Here is a 23,474-nt window from a genome sequence, read left to right on the forward strand (position 1 = left end):
CTTTAATTGTGTCTTGCAACGGATAGGAGTAAGGCACAAGAACATGCAAGGGCACTCACCACCATCTTACTGTTTTTTTGCTCACAAAGAATAAGTGTAAAATGAAGGGTGATGACTCGGGCCCATATCTCTCTAGCTGGTAATAAAAGAGAACTGTGGGACTGTGTGCCTAAACAAGCTCTTCATACACTTCATCTGATGACCAGTAAAGCCTCTGTAGGTGACTATACATCATCTCCTATCTGTAACAAGGGTTATCTTGACCCTCTGACTCACTCTTTCCCACATAAGACTCTCCAGCCCAAGACTCCCATCCCACATGAAGCTGTCTGCCCACTCCACCCACAAGCAAACAAGAAGGTCACTTTCCAGAGCTCTGCCAGAGGACCCCTCTTCTCACTCTCGGCTTTCACACTGTTCCCTTTACTCTCCATGGGGAGAAGACAGGACCCTCCCCTTAAGCCTTAGCAGAGGGAACAAAGGCACAGACACCTAATCTCACTCCCCTCATTCCTGTCCAGAGAGCACAGCGTTGCCCTCAAATGTCCACGAGCAGAGGTCAGGATTTCACCGCACTCTCCCGGTCCCAGCTTTATTTGTGAAAATTAAGACATGACGTGGAGACACCTCAGCCAGCCTGTGCTTTACACGCCCCTACCCCGGGAGACCAGCCCCGCGAGCACTCCGAAAGCAGAGCCCAGAGCGGAGCCACCCCGGCGCCGGCAGCCGGGCCTCTGCCCGAACTGCGGAACTGGGGGGACGACGCCAGGTCCCCCATGACGCTCCAGCTGCACCTAAGCTTCGGCACATTCCAGAGTGCCCAGCAGCCCTCCCCCATCACCAGGTGCCCCCAGCACCCAGCCCGGGGACACGCCGGTACCGCACAGCTCCCCGCTTGGCCCTCACCCGCCAGCAGGAGCGCCGCCGCCAAGCCTTGCTGTTGTTGTAGCCACCGACCCCGACCGCCTCCTCCGGGCCGAGAGTGACGGAGATGAAGTCCCGGCGCGGCGATCCCGCGGCGGCACCCGAGTACATGGCGGCGCCTCAGGGGCCGCCAGCCGCCATGGCCCCGCGGGACGGAGCGGCCGCTTCCGGCACCCGCTTCCGGTGCCGCTCTGGCGCCGGCGCGCTCGCGCTCGGCGGCGCCGGGGCGAGGCGGACCCCGCGCGTGCGGCGGCGCCGCGGGGGCTCCGGCCCTGAGGGAGCCGGGCGGGACGGGCCCTCTCCACGGGCAGGCAGGAGGAAGTCTCAGCCCGCGCTGCCCACGCACCGAGCCGCCCCGAGGCCGCAGCCCTCGGCGTGGGAACGGCCCGAGCCCCCCACCTACTTCACGGGTTCCGGGCCAGGGTGCTCGGGGCTGCTTTGACGTTGCCCTTGCCTCTCTGGCTGTCCCGGCGCACCTCGCCGAACCGCGCCCTGCCCAGCGAGGACAGCAGCTGCCGGGGTGGGCAGTGAGGCAAAGGAGAGGCTGGGAATCCTCGCTGTTCTTCTGTGCCGTGAGACTACAACATAGAGACCAGTCACAGACTCATTGGCATGGAAGAACTGTAAATGAAGACGTGCACGTGCCAGATAACAAGGAAAATCAACTCAGTAAGTGGCCTGCAAGTCCCCATGGAAGCGGGAGTAGGCCGCGGTGGAGGTGCAGCCCCGGCACTGCCCGAGCCGTGGGGCACGGCCACCGCGGCTCCTCCCGCCGGCTGCGGGCCGAGCACGGCCGGGAAAGCCCCCCCGTGCTGCTGCCCCGAGAGGACGGGGAAGTGCTGTCTGATGGCATTATCTTCTGCTGCCGAAACACCGAGACACAAGTTTTTCACACGGACCTGAGAGCAGACAACTGGAATCTGTGAGAGGATGTACGTGAGTGGGTGAAAAGCAACTTTACTAATTGTGTAGACCCTGCCATAAGACCTGGCACTGAATTTTGGTATGCAGCAGGAAGCGCTCATCCCACACAATTCCTTTCTTCAGCTGCTCCTCCACAGCCCCCCAGCCCTGTGTCACTCCCTCTGCAATAAGATTTCCCTGCGGAGAAGGAGGGACATACTCAGCCAGTATAGGGAAGAGCATTGTTTAGTGACGCACACATTCAGAGCCATAGCATAGCAAATAATAACTTCTAGTGCAGGTTCATAGTCCAATAGGAAGAGGGCAGCATTGAAGCAGCTGCTTTAAGACTGCTGCTCTAAGTGCTGGCAGTGAATTCACCTCCAGCCATGCCTAAGTGGCAGGTTAGCGTCCATCATTTGAGCCTTTACATTTGGAATCCACGTCACAGTAGATTTCAAGATAAAACTGAAAATTTGGTGTTTTCTGAGCATTTAATGATTAAGAAAACTAATCCATCAAAAATCCTGGTAAATACAAAGAGTACATAAACAAGCAGAAGAACAATTTAAGAAGCCTAAAGCATGTGTTCATTTTTAGTATTAATTTTCCTATCACAGGAAACTATTGATTTGTGTAAACATATTTAAAACATTTAAATCCCCAGCAGACTTCACATGGGTGTCAAGAGAGAAAAACGGGGGGAAAGAGGTAAGAAAGGAACATTTGCTTCTCACATTTGCTGGGTTCAGCCTTAAACCCCCAAATGATGGCAATCTGACATTTGTGAGGTATTTCTGCCTTTCCCTACTGATTGTGCTATAAATAGAGCCGTGTTTAAGAAGTGTCTCTGATTGGAAAGCAAAGTTAAAGCTACATTGCAGCGAGTGCTCATTACCTACACACCAGCTGTGAGACTGACTCAGAACCATATTACTCAAATCAACTTGAAGTAAGACAACCACCACCTGCAATTAAACTCCCTTCCCTCAATAAACTAAGCTAAAAAGCTTGGAAAAAATATACACCATTGGAGACAAGAACACAATATTCTGTTTTCTGATGAAAAAAATAGATCCCACAATGTCAACTCCCTTTGGGAATCAGCCTCTGCTCAGTTCCATATGCCCCTGTAAGCTGAAGAGTGGGCACTGCAGTTTCCAGATGTACCACCAGTGACACCATCCTGCAGCTGTAATGACAACATTCACAGGGACAGAGACAAGAATTGTGTCTTTTCTCACATACAAGAAACACAGACAAACACATATAAATCACAGTAACATCTTTATTGTTAAAAATGCTTAGATGTCCAGAAGTTTCTGGAGTAGTACAGGTCTTCCCTTTGTTTCAGGTACTTTTTTATATTTTATAATGTGTACAAAGACTGTTACATACAGGACAGATTTTTTTTTTTGTTAAAGTTCTCTCAAAATTGTTTCTATGTTCCAGTTTAAAATGTGAAGTCATAGGAAAAAAAAAGAAAAAAAAAAAAAACAAGAGACAAGGCATTTAGCATTCTAATTTAAATGTAACTTCTTGAAAACCATGTCAGCAGCTCTGTTCTGTGTGCATGGAAACTGAAGCTTCAAAAGAGAAAGATTTTTAGAAAAGCAAAAGAAATATTTCTTCATAGCACAGCACAGTATAAAAGAAGCATGTGCTTGAACTTCTGAGCAATACTCAAAAATATACAACACAGTTTGTTCTCAGATATAAAACTTGACTGACAGGAATGAAATGTGTCATAGAAACACTGCAAAAAGACTACAGAATTGGGTGACAAGAACAAATACTTCATTTATACTAAAAATGTGAATTACTGGCTGCACATGCTAACTGAGGTAATCAGAACCAGTCATTAGCTGGTCTGCATGTGTGAAAGGATCATTATTCAAGTTCATGCAGAAACACTTCACAACAAAAAACTCTGATACTCACATTTAGATGCTTTCTTTGGAAAACTTGAGCATATTTACAAACTGTATTTACTTTCAAAGTCATTTTTATACTTCCCCATTCCCTTCTCTATTATTCTGAATAGAGCTTCACATCAGAAATTGCAGAAAGCCATGGAACTTAATTATGCTTAATGAAATAGCATAAGCAATTCCTCAGTAGAAGCTGATGCATGAAATAACATTTCAGATGAAATGTCTTCCTTCACTACCTTCCCTAACACCATGTTTAGGGGAAGAGTATGGAACATTTCTGATGCAAAGGCCAGCCACCAGAGTGCAGCTGACACATCCTCACCAAGGCTGAAACATACTGAGTCGGGTATGCTCAGTGCAGGTTCTGCATCAGAGGGGCATGAGCTTTCTGGGGCAGTGTCCAAAAAGTGAACATGAAGAATCACTGGTGGGCCAAGGGTCAGAGCTACCCTGAGACCCCTTGGCCAGGGCTGAGTTCACATGCTACAAATGTTGTGACAATTAGTGTCCTTCATTAGCTGACACTTTACATTGTGGTTAGTAACATATCTAAAAGAAAGGCATCTATGCAATTACTTCCTAAGTGAAAGAGTGCTGGAAAATCACCTGGAAAAAAACTAGAAGTGGAGGCTGGTGTTTTACTGTGTATCCTGTTGATGCTGAGAGTCTTGTTTTGTTTTGTTTTGGTTAGACCTTAAATAGACCTGAGATTTGTTTCTTTTACTACTTTAAGGTACCTCAAGAGAGCTCTGTCTAAGGGATATGGTATATATTAAACAGGAAATGGAAAGGAAAACTGTTATAGTCAGGAATGGCAGAGGGTTGTGAAAATATTCTTTTTTTTAATTTAAAAAAACCCAAGTAATTACAACTGCAAGGAGCAATCTGTCTAAGCATGGCACCAGTGAGCCCAGATTCAAAACTAGTCTGTTCTGTTTTGGACTCCAAGCCTCAAGCAATGCTTAGGCACAGCAACATCCCTACACACAGCAGATTCTGTATGATCTGCTTAGAGGACGCAATTGGGGAATTGGATCTTCTCATCAGCACATGATTAGGGAAAAAACTGACCACTGAGAGAAAGCCTCAGTATCCAAAGTCCTTCCATACTTTTCAGGATGGGACTTCAATCTGAATGTAACTGTGCACATGATTTAGAAACAAAACCAAACCAAAAATACAACCACACCAACACAAACAAGACACCTAACAAGGCACTGAAGAAATTGAATCTTCTTGAAGGCAAAGCTGATTTATCAGGCCTTGACTGGCTCTTTTCTGTATTCATATGCAACAGTAATTAAGAAATGTAGGATCTGTTTAGCACCCAAAAAGTGTTAATCAACAAAAGCAATTTTTTTATAATGCACTTCATAGCTGACATTTTAGTACTGTCAGTTCTTATAATGGATCTGACAAACGTGGATCTGATTTGAGAAAAAAAGGCTTCCCACTTCAAGAATTTTCCAGCATTTCCACTTTGTTTTCGTCGAGTACAAAGGGAGAAGGGAACTCTTTGTTCTTCATGTACACCTCCAGACCCTGAGAAGGTGTGACAACACAGTATTGTTAGGCTGTAAATGCACTATTTTAAGTCCTCAAGTGACTGACAGAGGGACAAGGCAAGAGTAACAGTTTCCCCAGTGACAGAAGGTGTTTCTGGGGTTCAAGAAGCAGAGGTGCTAAGGAACCATAAAACCTGATGTCAGAAACAAGCTTCTTGGAAGGGCAGCATGTGAAGATGTGTCCTTAACTGACATTAGAATAATCCTGGCAAAGAAAAGTCAAATTCCCTTGTTTTCATTTTGACAACCTATTGATTGCAATGAGTTTGCCACCTGCACGTGTTGAGGAATACACCTACTGCAGGTAGCTGGCTTGCAAGTTAACATGTGAAAACCTAGCGAACAGTGCCCACACATTCTCTTGCAATCTACTATTTCTCACCCTGTCCATCCAATAGGGAAGCTCCTACTCTCATTATTAAATGAAAGCAGGTTTCTCAGAGGGACAAACTTGAGAAATGCCTTCCCTAAAGCCAACACACATATTTCTCAGTCAGGATTCACTTACTGTGGGATACGAGCACAAATAAGCACAGAACCCATGGTTTTCTTAATTTGCATATTCTGCACTTCTTATTAAGATCTCAAAGTGCTTGCGAATCTTAATGAAACTGCAGCCTTGTTGCAAATCTCGTTTTACAGATGGCAAAACTGAGAGTGAACAAACTGAAGAGTAAATCATAATGGAACCACATTATGATAACACAAAGCCCAAGTCCCTCTTTCCTTGATCTTACCATTTCTCATCAAGCCCAGGCTAAAGAAACCACCTGTGTTTGGAAGGAAGTCAGATGCATACCTGCACACTCTTAAAAATGCCTCCATAGATAAGTTATTCTCACCTCTCCAAAGTAAGACACTAATGGAGAAATCTCACACACAGCCGGAGGATCTTCAGTTCCTGAGAGACTAAGGAAGAGAACACAGGATTAACTTCCTGCCAGGGTTAAAAAACAGTGCATCTTCTTCAAAAGATTATCCAGAATAGGATATCCAGAAGGATAAGACATTTGTTAAAGTCACATGCACCAGACATTATGTGAAAACAGAGTGTGAAAATAAAAATGAATTAACGGGTCCCAAATGTTACTCAGCAAAACCCAAACACCCCTTTTATAGAGATGCTTTTCAAGTCAAATGAACAGCTTGTGGGTCTACTGAACTATGAGTTGATGAAGTAATGGCCCCATGGAGTAAAAGCAGCTTTCCATTACACATGATGCAGGAAGGTATCCAAACTGGTAATCACTCTAACAACCCATCCTTAAGACCACCTGAGAATCCTGTTGGGGACACAGTCAAAAAAGCTGTCAGGGCCTACAAATTAAAATTCCTTGCATTGTTAAATCCAGTGTGATGGAAAAGGCTGCCTGCCCCTGTCTAACAAGGTGCTATAGGAAGGGTAACTCCTTACACCAAGAGCAGGGATCTGCCAGAGAGAATGCCCAGAGCCCAGAGCGCTAACTATCTGGAGCATCCACAGTCATAAGAGGAGCAGAAAGTGTAATAGACATCAACCTGCATATCCAGAGAGGCCCAGCTGAACAAAAATCACACTGAGCCACCCTGTGACTACACTAATGCCCAGTTTTGAGTAGTCCAGCATGTGCCATTGGCCAGCTGGCATGGCTGAGCACTTCCGTGAGAGAAGCTGCAGAGAAGGTCACAGATTTATACCTGAGTTTTTCTGGTATCCTGCAACCATTTTCATCCACAAATCTGGCTCCAGCCTTGAGAGCCCAACGGTAATGCTGGGCCAGGAGGGCTTGCCGAGCAGTGGTAGGAGTATCTTTGTCAGCTGTGTCTGCATTTTTTAGTGGTGAGAATTCCTCTTCTCTCAGAACTTCAAATGCCACAAAATTCCTACCAGCAAAGGGAAGAAAACAGTGAGCATGAAAACCAGAGCTAGTAATCAGCCCCGCTAATGCAACAACAACATTCACGGGGAAAGGCTCATATATATTTTTGGGAGAAGCATGTATGCAGCCTCAGGCAGTGAAGCCAAGGTAAGCCCACTGCCCTTCTGAAGAGCCAAGGAGTACCAGGGCTGTAGAATGGAAAAACACAAGAAGCCTTATCTCTTTGGGAACTTAACAGTAGCCTCCCTACCTACCGGAGCTGTGCTCAGGAGAGAGAAAAAGCAACAGTTCAGCAGAGATGCCATAGAAACTTTTTTAGGCAGTGGGAGGTTCTTGGACAAGACAGCTCAGAACACAGCAGGACAGAGAGCACAGCACTGTCCAGAGCTTGGGCACAGCACGAGCAGTGCACTCACTGCAGAGCACCCCACCATGCCCCAAGAAATGCCCCCTGCTTGGGAGTCTGTAGGTAAGGACCAACTAAGGACACCAGCTCCCAGGGACAAAAAAGCAACAAGGGAGGCCTCACAGGTGATTGTGAAGTACAGCTGTTTACCAGAAATGGGAATGCAAATTAAAAAGCCCCACCGCAACATATGTGCATTTCTGCACTTCATGCGTGAAGCACAGAGGCCAAGGTGGTTTTTGAGCTGTTAAAAAAACACAAGGAACCACTGCTTGCAAATGAGTTCTTTCACGGCTCAGAATTCAGCAGTGTTCCCATCACTGGGATTTTGGTTTTGTCTTTAGTTTGATACTACTTTATTTAATACATGTCAGGAAACAGAGACTGGTTCAAACCTTGAGCTCTCTATTCTAAAGGAAATAATATAAAAAGAGAAATAGTATCCCCAAACAAAGATAATTCAGTTTGTCTGAGGTCTCTCTTTGGCATTTATTAAAGCCTAAAACAGAATCTTCACTGCTGAATTTGAGACCTTGGAAAAATAGATTTTATAACAACACTTATACTTAATTGCTAAACTCCTATATTCCCTAGACACAAGTACCCCTGACTATGTATGTCACAGCGCTCCCAGCTATGTTGCAGAATTTGGAAAGCGAACGCTGACAGTTCCACTTGGCCCTACAGTGCTTAAGTGAACAGTTTTCCAAGCACAAAGGGTACAAGCTGAGCCCTGCCTTAACAGCACCCAAAAATGTAACCAGAGCTGCAGTTGTCATGGAAGCCACAATGCTGACAGACCCAATTTTTGCAAGTCTGAATACTCCAATATGGGCTTCATTAGCTTTGCACTCAATTTCCTTTTATTTTTCCCAGGCTGGCAGAGGCCAGGCCAGCCAACACATCCTCAGGAGGATGACCAGTCTGGGAGCAGGGTTGGCACAAGCACTGAGGGCCTTGTGAGTTCCCCTTAGAGCCTGTGGTGTTACAGTTGGATTGGAGCTGGGTGTAGATCCAACAACATTCCTAACAAGCCACTCACAAAGCATGTGCTCCCTGGGATGGCTTGTTTCAATCTACAGTCATTCAAACAAACACTGAGAAGGGGAGGAGAAAAGTAAAATTATGTCTGTCACTAACTTAGAGAACTGGAACACATCAAACACAAACTTCTCCAGCTTTATCCCGTTCGGTTTTAGTGGTTTTACCAGATTTCCCTCCTTGTCAATGTAGGGCACCTTCTTTATGGCTACATGATGCTTCAGCTGTGACTCCCATTTCCTGCAAAAGGAGAAGAAACAAACCACTTTATTTAGTTCAAGCCCACTTAGAAAAAAAGCAATACACTTGAGGGAAGCAAATGGCTCATTACTGCTCTGGGTCAACTCTCAACTGTTTGTGGGTGTTGCTCCCTCCCAAGAGAACCAAGTCACATCCAGGAAACACTTCCCCAAGCAGAGTAGCCTGGCCATGGGCTCTCTCTGTACTACTGGGACATGACAGTCAGAGGAGAGGGAGAAGTATGCATCAAGCTGAAATTGCAGGCAGAGGTTACAAAAAAAAAAAGAGGCAACCCAAATTGTTACCTGATTGGGGTGAAAATGGAGCAGATCCCTCACCCAAGGTTGGTTCGAGCTCTTCAGTAAGGTTGTACAGCTGCTCACTGAATGCCCAACATCACATCCCCATTCCCCAACACCAAGGTGCAGAGTCCACCCGCAACTTCACCCTCTCCCACAAACTCTGTTGTTCCAAGTGTGGGCAGGGCTGACACGCCCCCAAGAAATCCATGGTATGAGGCTGCATCACTGACCACACTGCAGCCTGCACAGCTGCTCACCCTTGAAGGCCCAGGAAGATCCTGCACTGGTGTATCTCAATTGATTTAGTTACAGTGAACCTGGGAACCTCTTCCTTGTGTAGGGCCTGGAGAGTATGCTGGGGCTGTCAGAAAAGGGACTCAGGTGTTTGGAACTGTTTGGAAGAGAGAGGAGGTGAAAGGCAACGCAGGGGATAACCATAACTGAAATTCTAGAGTGCAAAACAGGAACACCCAGTCTTGGAGGTATTTCTGGGCTGCACAGCTACCTAGAAGGTCTGCTGGGACTTACTGGGCCACTATTTCCAGGAACTCAACAGTGAAGAAGTGGTTACAGATGTTGCCAGCACTGAACACCAGTCCCCCCTCAGGGCGCTGCTGCTGTGCAGTCTCCGGGCTGATCTCGCTGTACTCCACCACCTGGTACACCCCATCCACACAGCACACCACCCCAACAGGCTCCGTGGGGTAGGCCTTCTCCACTACCTGCAGCCACAGGACACAGATTTATGACAAAGAGGAAGAAAATCCCAGGACAATTCCAACTCCCAAGTACAAACAATCCCACCTGACTGTTGTCTGCTGATCCTCCAGCACCTCAGGGCTGTGTAAGGGGCACAAAGCAGTCTGGAGGAACATTTTGCCCAACAATTCAACATAAACCCCAGTACTCAACCAGTTAATTTGACAGTTTCTCAGAAGAGAGGTAAAAACAATCTGCATAGTGGGAGTCACTTTTCTTATCAATGACTAGGATCTGGCATTAAAAGAAAGCTGTTTGCAGCTATTCAACTGCCTTCAACTTCCCATTTGCCTGAACAGAACCAATGACTCAGGTAACATAAATTTCTCTTCAGACACATGCTGCTTTAGGTTAACAAAATCCAGGCTGTTAAGGCTTTCCCCATCTTCCACAGCAGAAAGTAAGAAATGCCTCCATTAGACTTAAAGGCACATTTATAAAACACAACCCAGTCCAATATGGCTTCTAGACAGGCCAAGTGCCTTTGTAGCAAGGACTGGGCATAGGTGCAAAGCAATTCCAGTGTGCACTTTCCTGCACAGCTATACTCCCTGCTCTACCTGAAGTTTATTTTCCACAGTACTCTGGGAAGAATATAGGACACCCATAGGTAGGAATGTGAAATGCAGTGCAGGCAGCAAGGAACTTTAAACCTGCTCAATGTGAACTGCTGATGGGTGTTATGAATAGAAAATTGTATTTTTTTTAGTTTCAGAGTTAAAAAAAAGCAAGTCAAACCGGTCAGACTTCTTTAGGTGTGCTGCCAAAGAAAAGCCGTTCAAATACCTGTTAATGGCCGGTGATTAACTGATTGTTTCCCTGATGCTGGCCACTTGCCAAAAAAAGACACCAGGACAGACCCCTCCGAGGTAAAGAAAATAGGAGTGACATCGGAGCCAGTATGCAAATAAGAAATGCAGTGCACCTTGGGTTTTTATAGTTTTACAGTTTTTATAAGAAAAACCCCTAAAATCACGAGCCAACAAGTGACTTAAAGTGACGTCTAAGGATGGGAGCGTAGTCCCGTACCTGCTTGGACCTTTTTGTTTCTCACCCTAACCTGAAAAGAAACTGATTAAAGAGACACCCCGGGTTTCTAAACCAACAAATCAAGGACTCCACGACTCTCCCGTGAGGACAGAGTCCCCAGTTCTGTCTGCAGACCAGCGGACAAAGCTGCATCATCCTCCTCCTTCGTGCCACGCCTGGTACCAACGGCGGCGAGGGCGCAACCCGTCGATTTCTCCTCACCTGAGCTGATTCTTCTTAATAAAGGCATTAAAAAGGAGAAAGATCTCCTGCCCATTTATTTCAATGGGCAAAGGGTTGAACACCACAGGTCATGTAAGCTCCCTGCAACCAGCGGCTTCCAAGTGTCATCAGACCCCAACTCCCTATGGGAAACCAGCCAAGTGCTAGCACTGCTTCACCTTTGCACCGCAGTCTGCCCCTTTGGAAATACAGAAACCTATGAAGACTGGATCTGCCATTTTCACGAGGATATTGTCCACACAATATACATGGACATACTGGATTCCACGCTGCTTCATATCATCCAGGATCTTATTATCCATCAAAGCACGGTATAAGCCACCATTGCCATCTATAATGCAAGAGAAAAGAGAAAGTCTTGGCTCATTTGTGACTTTGGGGTGGATTTTTTCTAGCTGACAGAGCAAAAGCAGGAAATACTGAACAAACTTTCTTGAATGGAAGAGTATGGAATGCTTTCTAGCCAAGAACCAGTGGTACCAGATTTTATTTCCAGTTCTGCCACACAGTTCAGGGAAGCATGTTCTTCTTTTCACCCCAGTTCTCTCACTTGAAGAGTAGGACCACGGGGACCAGCCTCACTGAGCAGCATTATGAGACTTTATGAAGGTTAGTAAGACCCTCAGAGGGAGAATACTAAAGGGCAAATCTATGCAAAGGGTGGGAAAAGTCTTTTACACTTCTCCAGTACAGGGCAAAACCATATATATTATCTTTTATGGAGAAAGACTAAAATAAATCTTATTCTCTGTTTATCTTCCCCCCCGCCCCCAACTTCTCAATGCCTTTTCAAAGGCTTCAACTGCAGCTGTACAAAAGTCACCTGCATGTTTATCACAGATCACCCATTTACAGTTCCTCCTGGGATGCCCCTGTCAGCTTGGGAGAACCACTCTGCAGCTGCAACACAGTCCCAACTGGGCTGCCCTCACCAAGTCTCTTACTATGTCTAGGTTAAAAGAACATTACAAGGTGAGACATTGCTGTCGTTTTGAAAAGAGTTCATCTTCTTGCTGCTTTTTTACCCATTTTCAGCTGTCAGCCTTGAGCTCCTGACCTTCACCACAGGAGGCAGTGCTCCAGAGACCTCATAGAGAGCTAATGCACCTTTCTCCTACCCCGCAGCCACAGCACTTCTAATCCTGCCAACACTCCCAGACTTGGATAAAAAACATGTGCTGTGGTCAAATGTCCAGCCAGAACTAAACAGATGTATGCTCCTGATTACCAGCCTGAAACATTAGAGAACCTTTCCACATTAACTGGAAGCATTAACCCTGACCCCCATAGCCTGCTCTATGTGCCTGGCAGGCTGATGGCCCACAGCAACTACCAACACATATCACAATACTGCAGTATGGAAGAGCAAACAGCAGGTACCTGGAGCCATGGCAATTTTCCCCTTCTCCTCCAAGATGGCCTTCCCATCAAAGGTGACAGCAGGCAGCATCCTCTGTTCAAACATGACAACGTTGCATCTGTCCAAGTTGAAGTAGTTATGTTGTACAAAAAACTCTTCTGTTGGCCCCAGTGTGAACTCACTTGTCATGATGTACCTGGGCAGGAATGAGAAAGAACAACACAAGTGAAAGGCAAAACTACAGACTGAAAAGAGAGGAATCCCAGGAGTGTGAAATGAGAGACATGGCAGCATCCTGTGGTGAGCAATTGCACACGAGAGCTCTCCTCCAGAACTCATCCTGTGGTAAGGGCTGCATGGGGTCCTATGACCGTATCAGGGCATTATCCTACCCTGGCCTAGCTCCAGCCAGGACAGAAGAGCCTTGCCCTAAATGTGAACAACATCTGCATACCTGGATGAGCTGGAAAACAAGACATAGGGCAGAAAACAGCCTCATTCACTCTAGATTCAAACTGATGTTAAATGTCTATAGAAACCCTGGCCAGTTCACTCTGCCAGCACCTCTTCAGTGCCAAGGCAAACAGCAGTATTTCCATATGTTGGCTGCATGGTTTGTTTTTGTCATAAGTTTTTCTATTTCCTCCTTTCCTTTCAGCTCCACATTGCTTCTGTCTCTTCCTCCACCGCTGTCTAAAAGCCAACTTCATCATCTACCTGTCAAACTCTTCAACAACTATCGGCGTAGGGATACAGGGTCCTCTGTCAGCATGAGGAAAAAGAGCCTGAACCTCAATTCCCATCCCCAATTTTCATCTCTGTAGCACACCATAGCCTGGGCCCAGATATACTGGAGCAGCAAAATGCTTCAACTGCCTCCTTGCTCCCAGAAGGGGAACTGGAAACAGATGTGGCATCTTGCAAATAATCCATCCTGGCTTCCAGCAGCACCAGGAATGATGCATTTGTAATTCAGGTCCTGTATACAAGGCTTCAGGAAGAAGCACAATATGGACTCATGTTCCATGAGGAAACAATGTATGAATCAAATCTGACCTCCAATTTGTAAAACAACGTGGCTCCCTGAAGCCCTCAGACACCTGCTCTTTCACTGCCAAAACCCTGCCTCAGACCAGACACTGATTCCAAAAGGGTATTTCTACATAGTCCTCATGATCTAACAGAACATTTAGCAGACAACATTTCCAGACACATCTGCAGTGCCATCCTCTCACCCACTACACCCCATAGGGAATTTACATTTTGCACTCTGCCCAGAGCTCATCTCTTTTGAAAGCCAGGAGCAGCCAGCAGAATGGGCAACTGTAAACAGTGACAGCAGGAGGTGGCCTGAACACAAAGCAAGAGGTTTTTTGCATAGATTATGGACAAGGGCAGGAAGAAGGGCTTGGAAGGCAAGCTCTAGGTTGTCCTCCATGCAGGAACCTGAGAAAGCAGAAATGGATGAAATTTCTTGTAAAGCATCTGCAACAATCACTGAAAAGTGCTGTTTACAGAGTTGTCAGTAGCTGCTTGCAAAGCCAGCAAGGTATAGCACTTGTGGTAAAGTGTTATGGTCAGTGATACAAAGGCAGTACTCAATCCCTCAGGTCTGCAGACATAGACCTGCCACCTCTCATCCCTCTGCACCCTCCTCCAGCTTCTGCCATCACAAATCCTGCCAACAAAAGGCTCCTCTCTACCTGTCTCTGTACAGCACCCAGCTCAGTGCTTCTTGAAGACAACATGGGCAAGACTGGAATGCAAAGAGCCCTGGACAGCAGGTCTGGCTTTAGGTCACCTACCACGGAATGACACACTTGCAGTGGTGTCTCTTGCCAGCAAGCTGCTCCACTTTGCGGATTCTTTCTGCTTGGATCTGATACAAGTTCTTGCCACTGGGCAACCCCACGTTGTACATGCCCTTGGGATAGCTGACTCCCAGACGGGTTCCTTGTCCTCCAGCCAGGAGTAGCACTGCCACCTTGTTCTGTGAAATCTGATGTAAACCTGTAAGAAAAGAAGCCCAAAGGAATATAAGAACTTCCAAAGCAATCAACATCCTATGTTCTTCTCCTGAGCGTTTCTGCAGAGCTCAGGCAACAGCCAGAAGCTGCCAGTTCAATGCTGGCAGCTCAGAGAGAAATATGCCACTGTACATGCAGGAGAAAATTCCTTTCAACTACTGGATGGAACAGTTTCTTCACGTAAAGCAACAACTGGTGCAAAAACAGACAATAGTCATGAGCTGCAGCTCAGGAGATTCAAATTAGGATACGAAATCTTTATTAGGGAGGTAAGACATCCAGAGAGGAAGGAATGTCCCCTAAGGTTTTCAAGGCTTACTTTAGTAAAGCTGTAGCTGACCTGGCCTGAGGCTGTTTACAGTTTTGTTCCAAATGTGGGTTGGACTAGAGACCTCCAGAGGTCCCTTATCATTTCTATATCCCAAAGAAGCCAAGTCTCATCATCATGAGTAAAGCAGGAAGATTTCTGGAATCTGCCTTAATCAATTATCTTTACCTGTACTCCAGCTTCAACAGAAGCTGAACACAGCTGCAGTCAGGGCTAGTAATACAGCCAAGCCTGCAGGAGCTACAACTTCCACAATCTAATTGAAACCAATGTCAGTGCTCCTGACAAATCAGGGAAGTCCAGAACCTGGGAAAGAAGCAGAGCACATAATAAACACTTGGATCACTCTCAGACTCTGGTACCTGCCTTCTCCAAAGTCAGCATCACAATAATGACTGACAACTGTGAGAAAGATTTTTCATTAGGGAACACTTTGAGTTTCTCTGGGGATGCAAGGAACATTAGGCTTGCCATGTCAGAAGCCACAGCTCTGCTGCAAGTAGCTATCACTAGCTATGAGGGCCTTCTGCCATCACACAGCACTAAACTGCCACTGCTCCTGCAGCCAAGGACAGCCTGTGGAGCACCCCAGCCTTCAGCAACCACCTCACATTAACCACAGCTGAGGTTAAAATATTCCTGATTTGGACTGAAACATATGGGGACCAAAGAAATTTAATTAGAAAAAAAACAGGACTGGGTTTATGCTGATCTTAAAACGATTGGGTGTTTAAATGAATAATAGAGCAAAAATACCAACTGCTGTTTTAACAACCTAGCTCAATTTTAATTCTGTCCAAAACTGCAGCTTCCAGCAATTTTCTCAGCAAAGACTTAAGTTGTCCATGACATTCCAGTAACACCATTCCCCTTCCCATGCTTACAAGTTTCAGTCTTACTACAGCAGTAACACAAGACTTTCTCCCTAAACACACGGCTTCCAAAAAGACTAGTGATGTCCTGGCACAGAGGAGGCCAGTTCCACAGCCACGGTTCTGCTGTACAGTAGCCTCTGGGGTCACAGGGCCAAGGAGTGAGAGCTGGAAGCCACCTCTGGAGATCTTCAATCCTCCAAGTGGGATTAGGAGAGCTTCCTAAGAAGAAACCTGTGTGTGGAGATCTTGCGATTTCTAAGTTTCAGAAGGTCCTTGGACAGCAGGGGAAGCTTGAGTAGGTTTAAATTGGTAATGTAAAACACATGGAGGATCTGGGTGAGCTGCATGGTGATGCAAGTAAGACATACAGCATTTCACAACAAACCATAAGCAATAAATGACTCCTTTGTGCCTCCACTGAGCTCAAAGTGACGCTCAAAGTACAGAGCAGAGGGTCTCAGCTACTACTTACAACAAATACTTGCCCCAGTCCCATCACATTCTTTTCCTGCATGCTCAGCTGTTTGCCAGTGCAGGGCATCACTGCAGGAGAAGGGAAAGAACTGAATGGAGAGGCACCAGAGCATGGCTCCAAACCTTCTCATGCCCTGGCTTGGGTGGTGGCTGTTTCCGCCTACTGGGATCCAGCACAGAAAGAATTTATGGAGCGGAAAAAAACTCCTAAAAAAGTTGCCCTGTGGGACACTTCCAAACTGTTCTGCCTCATCCCTGGAAACGCTCAACACCTGGTTGGACAAGGCCCTGAGCAACTTCATATAGTGGATGGCATTCACACCCATGGCAGGAGAGTTAGAATAAGATAATCTTGTCCTTAACATCCCTTCCAACCCAAACCATTCGGTGGTTCTGTGACACAGGAAATTAAAACATTTTTTAAGAATTCTTTTTCTTTAAAATAATCTACAACTGAAACTTGAGCTAAAGTACTTCACAGCAATTTAAACCAAAGCTGCTTGAGGTCTGAGCTCAGCATTTGCTGCTCTCAGTTGCTGTAGCATGGGGGATGCTGCTCTGGAATGCAATTGAGATTCACCTACCAGTGGAACAAGTCAGGCACTTGTCCTGCTAGATTTCCCCCCTGCACTGCCAGCCTCAAACCAACACACACACACATTCTGATGCAACAGACCATATCCCACAGATCCCAAATGAGGCATTTCTGCAGAGCAATAGATTGTGACCAAGAGCACCATTTACATTTACTCTGAAGTCAACACTGTATTGGGAAAGTCAAGGAGGTCCCTACTCTGCTCCACAGCATCAAGGAGCTACAATGCTCAGGCGCAGCTGGCATCACCGCACTGAAATGCAGATGCCCCACAGGACAGTGCTGCAAAGTTTTCTACACAGTGACAAGGGGATGGGATCTGCCCAAGGAGGAGTTGCCATCTCACACCCATCTCCTGGAGGGGCCACTCACTGCAGGGTCTGAAACCTCAACCTCAGTGGGATAAACTCAAGCCCAAAGCAATATCACTGATAACATCAATGATGTGACTTTTTTTACAGTCCAGCAGACTGACAGGGCCATATTCCAGGAGGGCTCACCATGATGAATAAAAACAACCCAGACAGGGGAGTGCATCTCATCATTTATGGCATTCTCAGTATTTATGATACAACCCTACCACCCAGACAGTTTTTCCAAGTTCTGATCTTAGGTCACCATGAAAATAAACAAAACCAAAAATTTGAGTAAGTAGCTCTGCTCTGACTTCCCAACTGTAAAATTACCAACATTCACAACTAAAGTTCATAAGAACTGACTCATATGCTGCAATGGAAAGATCTCCCCTTTAAAACATCCACCTTATTTTCTGCAGCATATGAAACACAAACAGCTCAACTAAAGAAAAAATGTGTTGACTGCTGAGATACCCACCAATGCTGCAGTTAGTCCTACTCTGCATAAAAAATAAAAATAAAAATAAAAATAAAAATAAAAATAAAAATAAAAATAAAAATAAATAGATTTTGTAGGAGGAACAGACTGGTCTTGCAAGAACAGACTGAATTTTCTTACTGAACAGGCACATCAGTCCCATTACAACAGCAGTCAGTAAGAAAAAAAGACTCCAAACTTTTCAATTCTGCAGAGCAGTCAGATAACCAGAATGGCTCATCAAACTCTCTGATGAGATGGGGTACACCTCAGCCCATGGCCATGACTTAGATTTCATTAATAAAACACTGACAGAATGGAAAAGTGTGTCTATGTTTAATTTATACCATCATTCCTAGGGCTGCCGGGAAAACGTGATTGTTAAATGTCAATGTTTAAGATTTGAAAGCAAATCTGACAGGCAGTTTTGTTGTCTGAGACACAATAACAATAGTATTAGTTTTTTAACTATTAAAAATACCTCAGGTTTTCCCAAAGCAAGTTTTCAGTTGTCTGGTTCTTATCCATAATTTTTTATCATAGAAAAAGGGGGAGGGGGAAGGAAGAGATATCATTTCAGCTGTTCAGGCTTTGGAGGATGCAATGCAGGTGGCAGCTGTGGGGAGCTCAGACACTCAGAGACAGAGCACAGAGCATCTCAGCTCAGTGTGATGATGACCCCACAGCCACAGGCATGCAGTACCAGCCATGCAGTCTCAGGGACACTTGACAGCAGGTTGGGATGGCTCATCTGCTCCCAGCCTGCTCAACACACCGCAAACTAAGGCCTTTCAGAGCTTCATCCCCTCAGAGACCCAAGATCTTGCAAAGCCTGTGCCCATGGTGCTGGTTCCACTGGGAAATGCCATGCAGGAATGCTGCCACATCTGCAGGGACACACAGTAATGCCCAGGTTCAGCGGAACAAAGTCTCTGGTCCTAATTGCCCTGTTCCAGGAAATAAAATCCCTCTTCAGCCTTAAACCGGATCATAAAAACAAACCAAATGAAACTGAACATCAGTGTGTACGCCTTCTGGTAAAAATTCAGGCTGCCTGCAGGGCTGAGGTGGCCTGGAGCCATCAGACTTTAGGGCCAGATGATTTGGGCACAGGAGCAGGATCCCAAACATATTAGACCTTGGCTGCTGCAGGCAGTGCTGGCAACCACACAGGTGGCCTGGCCTTCCTTTCCTTTCCATGCTGCAGCCAGTGGCACAAGGCAGACACACCAGCTCCTCACTTCCCTAACTGGCTGGGGGACAAGTGACCCAGTTTGATAAAGCTGTTAATTTAACTGTGGGGCCTGACCCAGCCCCATCTGCCTCTAGGACTCAAAGGGTCCTTTCCTCCTCACTGTGACACTCTCAAATAGCCATGCCAAGATGGACTGGGGGGTGTGGGTGGATGGACCCTGTTTCTGGACCACTCACCTTTGACTGTGTAAATGAAATTTCCTGACTTTATTTCTGGATAAAACCAAAACAGAAGCTCAACATGCCCTGATCGAGCACACTGGCACCCAGAAAGTCCCTGTGCCCTGGGCTGATACCACAAGGGGCAGTGTGCGAAAAAGGGGAATTCTCTGCCCTGCTCAGGTGAGACCACACCTGCAGTGCTGCCTTCAGCTCTGAGGCTGTCAGCATGAGGATAGAGAGTTGTTGGAGTGAATCCAGAGGAGGCCATGGAGCTGCTCCAAGGGCTGGAGCCCCTCTGCTCTGGAGCCAGGCTGGGAGAGCTGGGGGCATTCACCTGGAGTCAAGAAAGATCCAGGAAGACCTCAGAGCCCTTTCCAGGGCCTAAAGGGGCTCCAGGAGAGCAACAGAGGGGCTTGGAACAAGAAATGGAGGGACAGGACACAGGGAATGGCTTCCCACTGCCAGAGGGCAGGGATGGATGGGATATTGGGAAGATACTGCTCCCTGTGGGAGTGGGCAGGCTCTGGCACAGGTTATCCAGAGAAGCTGTGGCTGCCCCTGGATCCCTACAAGTTTCCAAGGCCAGGTTGGACAAGGCTTGGAGCAGCCTGGGATAGTGGAAGGTGACCCTGCCCATGGCAGGGGGTGGACTGAGATGGTCTTTAAGGTGCCTTCCAAGCTAAACCATTCTGGGATTCTATGATTCACTGTGCCAGCTTACGTTCCCTCCATCACCACTCAGCCCCATGAGTGGAATCTGACAGCAAAAAGGCTCCTCTGCCCTGTGACCCTGATGCTTCTATTTCTGTTTCTGCTTGGAAAATTTGACTCCCCTGCCCACACATCCTCAACTCTTTGCTGGCAACGTTGGGCCAAGGCTGTGCAGCCAGTTGTCAAAATTTAGGCAAGTATCTCTACAACCCAGGTGGGTCTTCCTGGCTTTTTAAAAATTAAAATTATTTTCTAACAGTGCTGTTATGTTTTATAAAGAATGATGCAAGACATATACAAGCCCTTATAAATAAATAAGAGTGTGCACTTAGGAAAAAAGCACAGGACATCCATGTAAGATTTACATGCTGTGGGAAGAGCACATCTAGCCACCATCTCCCCCATTACACCTAGCTTTCACACACCCGCAGCTACCATGCTCCAAAAACCATGAATTATGGACTTTCCTGGGCTTCTCCCAGATCACATCAGCCTCCTGCTGCACATGACACAGCAAGGATGGAGATCAGCACTTGAGACTGGCCTTTGCACCTGTTGGTGGGCTGGGAGCTCATCCTCCAGGCAGCTACCCAGCTCAGCAGCAATGAAATCCCCCACCCTCCCATCCTCCCCAGGGACTCATAGTCATAGAATGGTTTGGGTTGCAAGGGACCTTAAAGCCCATCTCATTCCACTCCCTGCCACGGGCAGGAACACCTTCCACTACCCCAGGTTGCTCCAAGCCCTGTCCAACCTGGCCTGAACACTTCCAGGGATCCAGGGGCAGCCACACCTTCTCTGGGCAACCTGTGCCAAGGTCTCACCACTCTCACAGGGAACAATTCCTTCCTAGTTTCTAATCTAACCCTGCCCTCTGTCAGTGTGAAGCCATTCCCCCTGGTTCTGTCACTCCAAGTCCTTGTCCAAAGTTCCTCTCAAGCTCTCTTGGAGCCCCTTTAAATCCTGTAGTATTACATTTTTTTTCATGACAGATACTGTAAATAATTTTGACAGAATACTCCCACGCCCTCTAAACAGCATTGTGTCATGTCCACTTGCTTTTTAAACACTTCCAGGGATTGTGACTCCACAACTGCCCTGGGCAGCCTGTGCCAATGCCTGGCCACCCTTTCAGTGAAGAAACTGCCCTCAATATTCAACCTGAATCTCCTTTGACACAACTTGAGGCTCTTTCCTGTCGCTTGTTCTGTGGGAGGAGAGACTGAGCCTCAGCTGGCTATCACTAGCGGTCACGGAGTTGTAGAGATCTTCTGATCCGGCCCGGCACGGCCGCGGGGCCTCGGCCGCTGCATTTCATAACGCAGAGTGAAAACTCGGTGTCTCAACCAAAGTTCCCCGGGCCGAGGACAGCGGCTGCCGCCGCTAAGGGCCGGGGTGTAGCCGTGACCCTGCTCTCTTCCTCCTTGCCCGACCCGCCGTCCCGGCGGCTCCCACCGGCGGTGCCGGAGGTGGACCGGCCAGCGCCCCGCGGTGCCACCGCAAGAGGCGGCCCCTGCCCCGGGGCCCCGCGGGGGCAGCCGCTGTCCTGCACCGCCCGGGGCTCGGCGGAACGCGGCTGGTCGCGAACGCCCGCGCCGGACCCCGGCAGCCCCAGAAGGGAAGGGACAGGCGGCCTCGCGCCCCTCTCACCTTCCGCCTCCCAACGCTGCAGCGCGGCGGGGCCGCTGCGGCGGGCGCTGCCCAGCAGCTGGGGGGGGAGCGGCTCCATCCGGCCGTCCAGGCGCTCGTGCGGGCCGCGCTGGCGGGCCCCGGCCGCCGCCGCTAGCCGGCAGTGCTCGCCCAGCCCCGGCGGCAGCGCCGCCAGCAGCGCTCCGCGCTGCGCCGTGTCCAGCTCGGCCCAGAAGCGCAGCAGATGGCCCTGCCCGCACCGCTCCAGCCGCACCCGCACCTCCTCGGGAGGGTCCATGGCGTGCGGAGCCCGGTGCGAGCGGCGCGGGGGCGGCGGGGCCGGGCGGGGCAGCGCCGGGCCGGGGCGGAGCCAGATGTGCCGCCCCGCCCCGGAACCCCTCCCCGCCGCTCGCGGGTCACGCGGCCCCGGGGCTGGGCCCCTTCGCGCTCGGGGCGTGCGGGAGGCGGTGCTGGGGCCGCCCCGCTCCCGGCCTCGTGGGAGCCCGGCGCAGCGCCCACAGGATAGTCTGAGCTGGAAGGGACACTCAGGGATCGGGGAGTCCAGCTGCTGGCCCTGCACAGCACCATCCCCGAGGTCACACCATGTGCCTGGGAGTATTGTCCAGATAGTGCTTGAGCTCTGTCAGCTTGGTACTGGGCCAATTCCCTGGGGAGCCTGTTCTGGTGCATGAACGCCATCTGGGGAAGAGCCTTTTTCTGATACCCGAGCTAAACCTCCCCTGATACAACTTTCAGGCCATTCCCTCATGTCCCCGCTCACCACAGAAAAGCAATCAGTGTCTATCCCTTTAGTTCCCCTCAGGAGGAGGTAGTAGACTGTCAGTCTGACCCTCAGTCTCCTTTTCTCCAGGCTGAACAGACCAAGTCTCAGCCACTCTCATACAGCTTCCCCTCAAGGCCCTTCACCATCTTTGTTGCCCTCCTTTGGACACTCTCGAATGGCCTAATGTCTTTCTTATTTTGTGGTGCCCAAAACTGCCATCAGGGCTCGAGGTGAGGCCACCCCAGCCCAGGGCAGAGTGGGACAATCCCCTCCCTCGACCAGGCCGTGATGCTGGGTCTGATGCCCCCAGGACACAAATGTCCCTCCTGGCTCCAGGGCACCTGCTGACTCACATTCAACTTTCTGTCAACCAGGACCCCCAGGTCCCCTCTGTGACGCTGCTCTCCAGCATCTCATTCCCCAGTCTGTTTGTATACCCAGGGTTGCCCCATCCCAGGTGCAGAATCTGGCATTTTACCCTTGTTTAACTTAATATGGTTGGTAATTGCCAAGTTCTCTAAATTGTCCCAAGTTCTCTAAATTGTCCAGATCTCCCTGCAGAGCCTCCCTCCCTTCAAGGGAACCAACAGATCCTCCCAGTTTTGTATCATCTGCAAAGTTGCTCAGTTTCCCTCCCAGTCCTATGTCCAAGTCATTAACAAAGATGTTGAAGAGCACAGGGCCAATGATGGAGTCCTGCAGAACCCCACTAGTGACTGGTGCCAGCCTAATGTCACCCCAATCACTGTCACCCTTTGTGCCCAACCCATGAGCCAGTTGCTCACCCATCACATGATGTGTTTACCAGCTGAATGCTGGACATTTTATCTGGAAGGATACTATGAGAGACAGTATCAAAAGCTTTAGAGAAATCCAAAAAGATTACATCAACTGGCTTTCCTTGATCAACCAGGTGGGCTACCTTTCCATAAAAGGAAATCAGGTCTGATAAGCAATTTCATGAAGCCGTGCTGGCTGTGACCAGTGACTGTGTTGTCTTTCAGGTGTTTTTTAATAACTCCCAGAATAATCTTCTCCATTATTTTACCAGGCACTGAAGTGGCACTGTCAGGCCTGTAGTATCTGGGCTACTCCTTGCCCTTCTTGAAAATTGGGCCCTGTGGCCAAACCTCTGCTCTACAGTGGCCATGGTCCTGTGGCTGTCATGAGGTGTGTCTGATGGGATCCCTGGGTCCTGGTGCAACCTGTGCCAGGAGCATAATGTCCCATCTTACA

The 23,474-nt window shown here is 48.1% G+C and overlaps 1 protein-coding gene and 2 long non-coding RNA genes across 5 annotated transcripts in view; 2 read left to right on the forward strand and 1 right to left on the reverse strand.

The window, feature by feature from the left end:
* Nucleotides 1-21,813, reverse strand: part of LOC135283404 (UDP-N-acetylhexosamine pyrophosphorylase-like protein 1) — a 41,430-nt gene extending 19,617 nt beyond the window's left edge. The window contains exons 1-9 of one of the 3 annotated variants that reach the window (XM_064394185.1): nt 21,476-21,813; nt 14,371-14,575; nt 12,586-12,761; nt 11,364-11,536; nt 9,703-9,896; nt 8,732-8,872; nt 7,004-7,189; nt 6,169-6,235; nt 3,098-5,303 (exon numbers count right to left, since the gene is read on the reverse strand). In XM_064394185.1, coding sequence (XP_064250255.1) covers nt 5,217-5,303; nt 6,169-6,235; nt 7,004-7,189; nt 8,732-8,872; nt 9,703-9,896; nt 11,364-11,536; nt 12,586-12,761; nt 14,371-14,575; nt 21,476-21,752 — 1,506 coding nt within the window. In that variant the 5' untranslated portion in view covers nt 21,753-21,813 and the 3' untranslated portion in view covers nt 3,098-5,216. Of the gene's footprint in view, nt 1-3,097; nt 5,304-6,168; nt 6,236-7,003; nt 7,190-8,731; nt 8,873-9,702; nt 9,897-11,363; nt 11,537-12,585; nt 12,762-14,370; nt 14,576-21,475 lie in introns of those variants that run through there. The other 2 variants (XM_064394183.1, XM_064394184.1) reach the window with 2 other exon arrangements.
* On the forward strand, nt 1,035-6,404 carry LOC135283410 (uncharacterized). The gene is made up of 2 exons (XR_010349187.1): nt 1,035-1,856; nt 5,969-6,404. It is a non-coding gene; the product is annotated as an uncharacterized LOC135283410 (long non-coding RNA).
* On the forward strand, nt 11,532-17,784 carry LOC135283411 (uncharacterized). The gene is made up of 2 exons (XR_010349188.1): nt 11,532-11,814; nt 12,241-17,784. It is a non-coding gene; the product is annotated as an uncharacterized LOC135283411 (long non-coding RNA).
* Nucleotides 21,814-23,474: the final 1,661 nt, after the last annotated feature.

This window comes from Passer domesticus, chromosome 18 (assembly GCF_036417665.1).
Source record: "Passer domesticus isolate bPasDom1 chromosome 18, bPasDom1.hap1, whole genome shotgun sequence".
Classification (NCBI taxonomy): Eukaryota; Metazoa; Chordata; class Aves; order Passeriformes; family Passeridae; genus Passer; species Passer domesticus.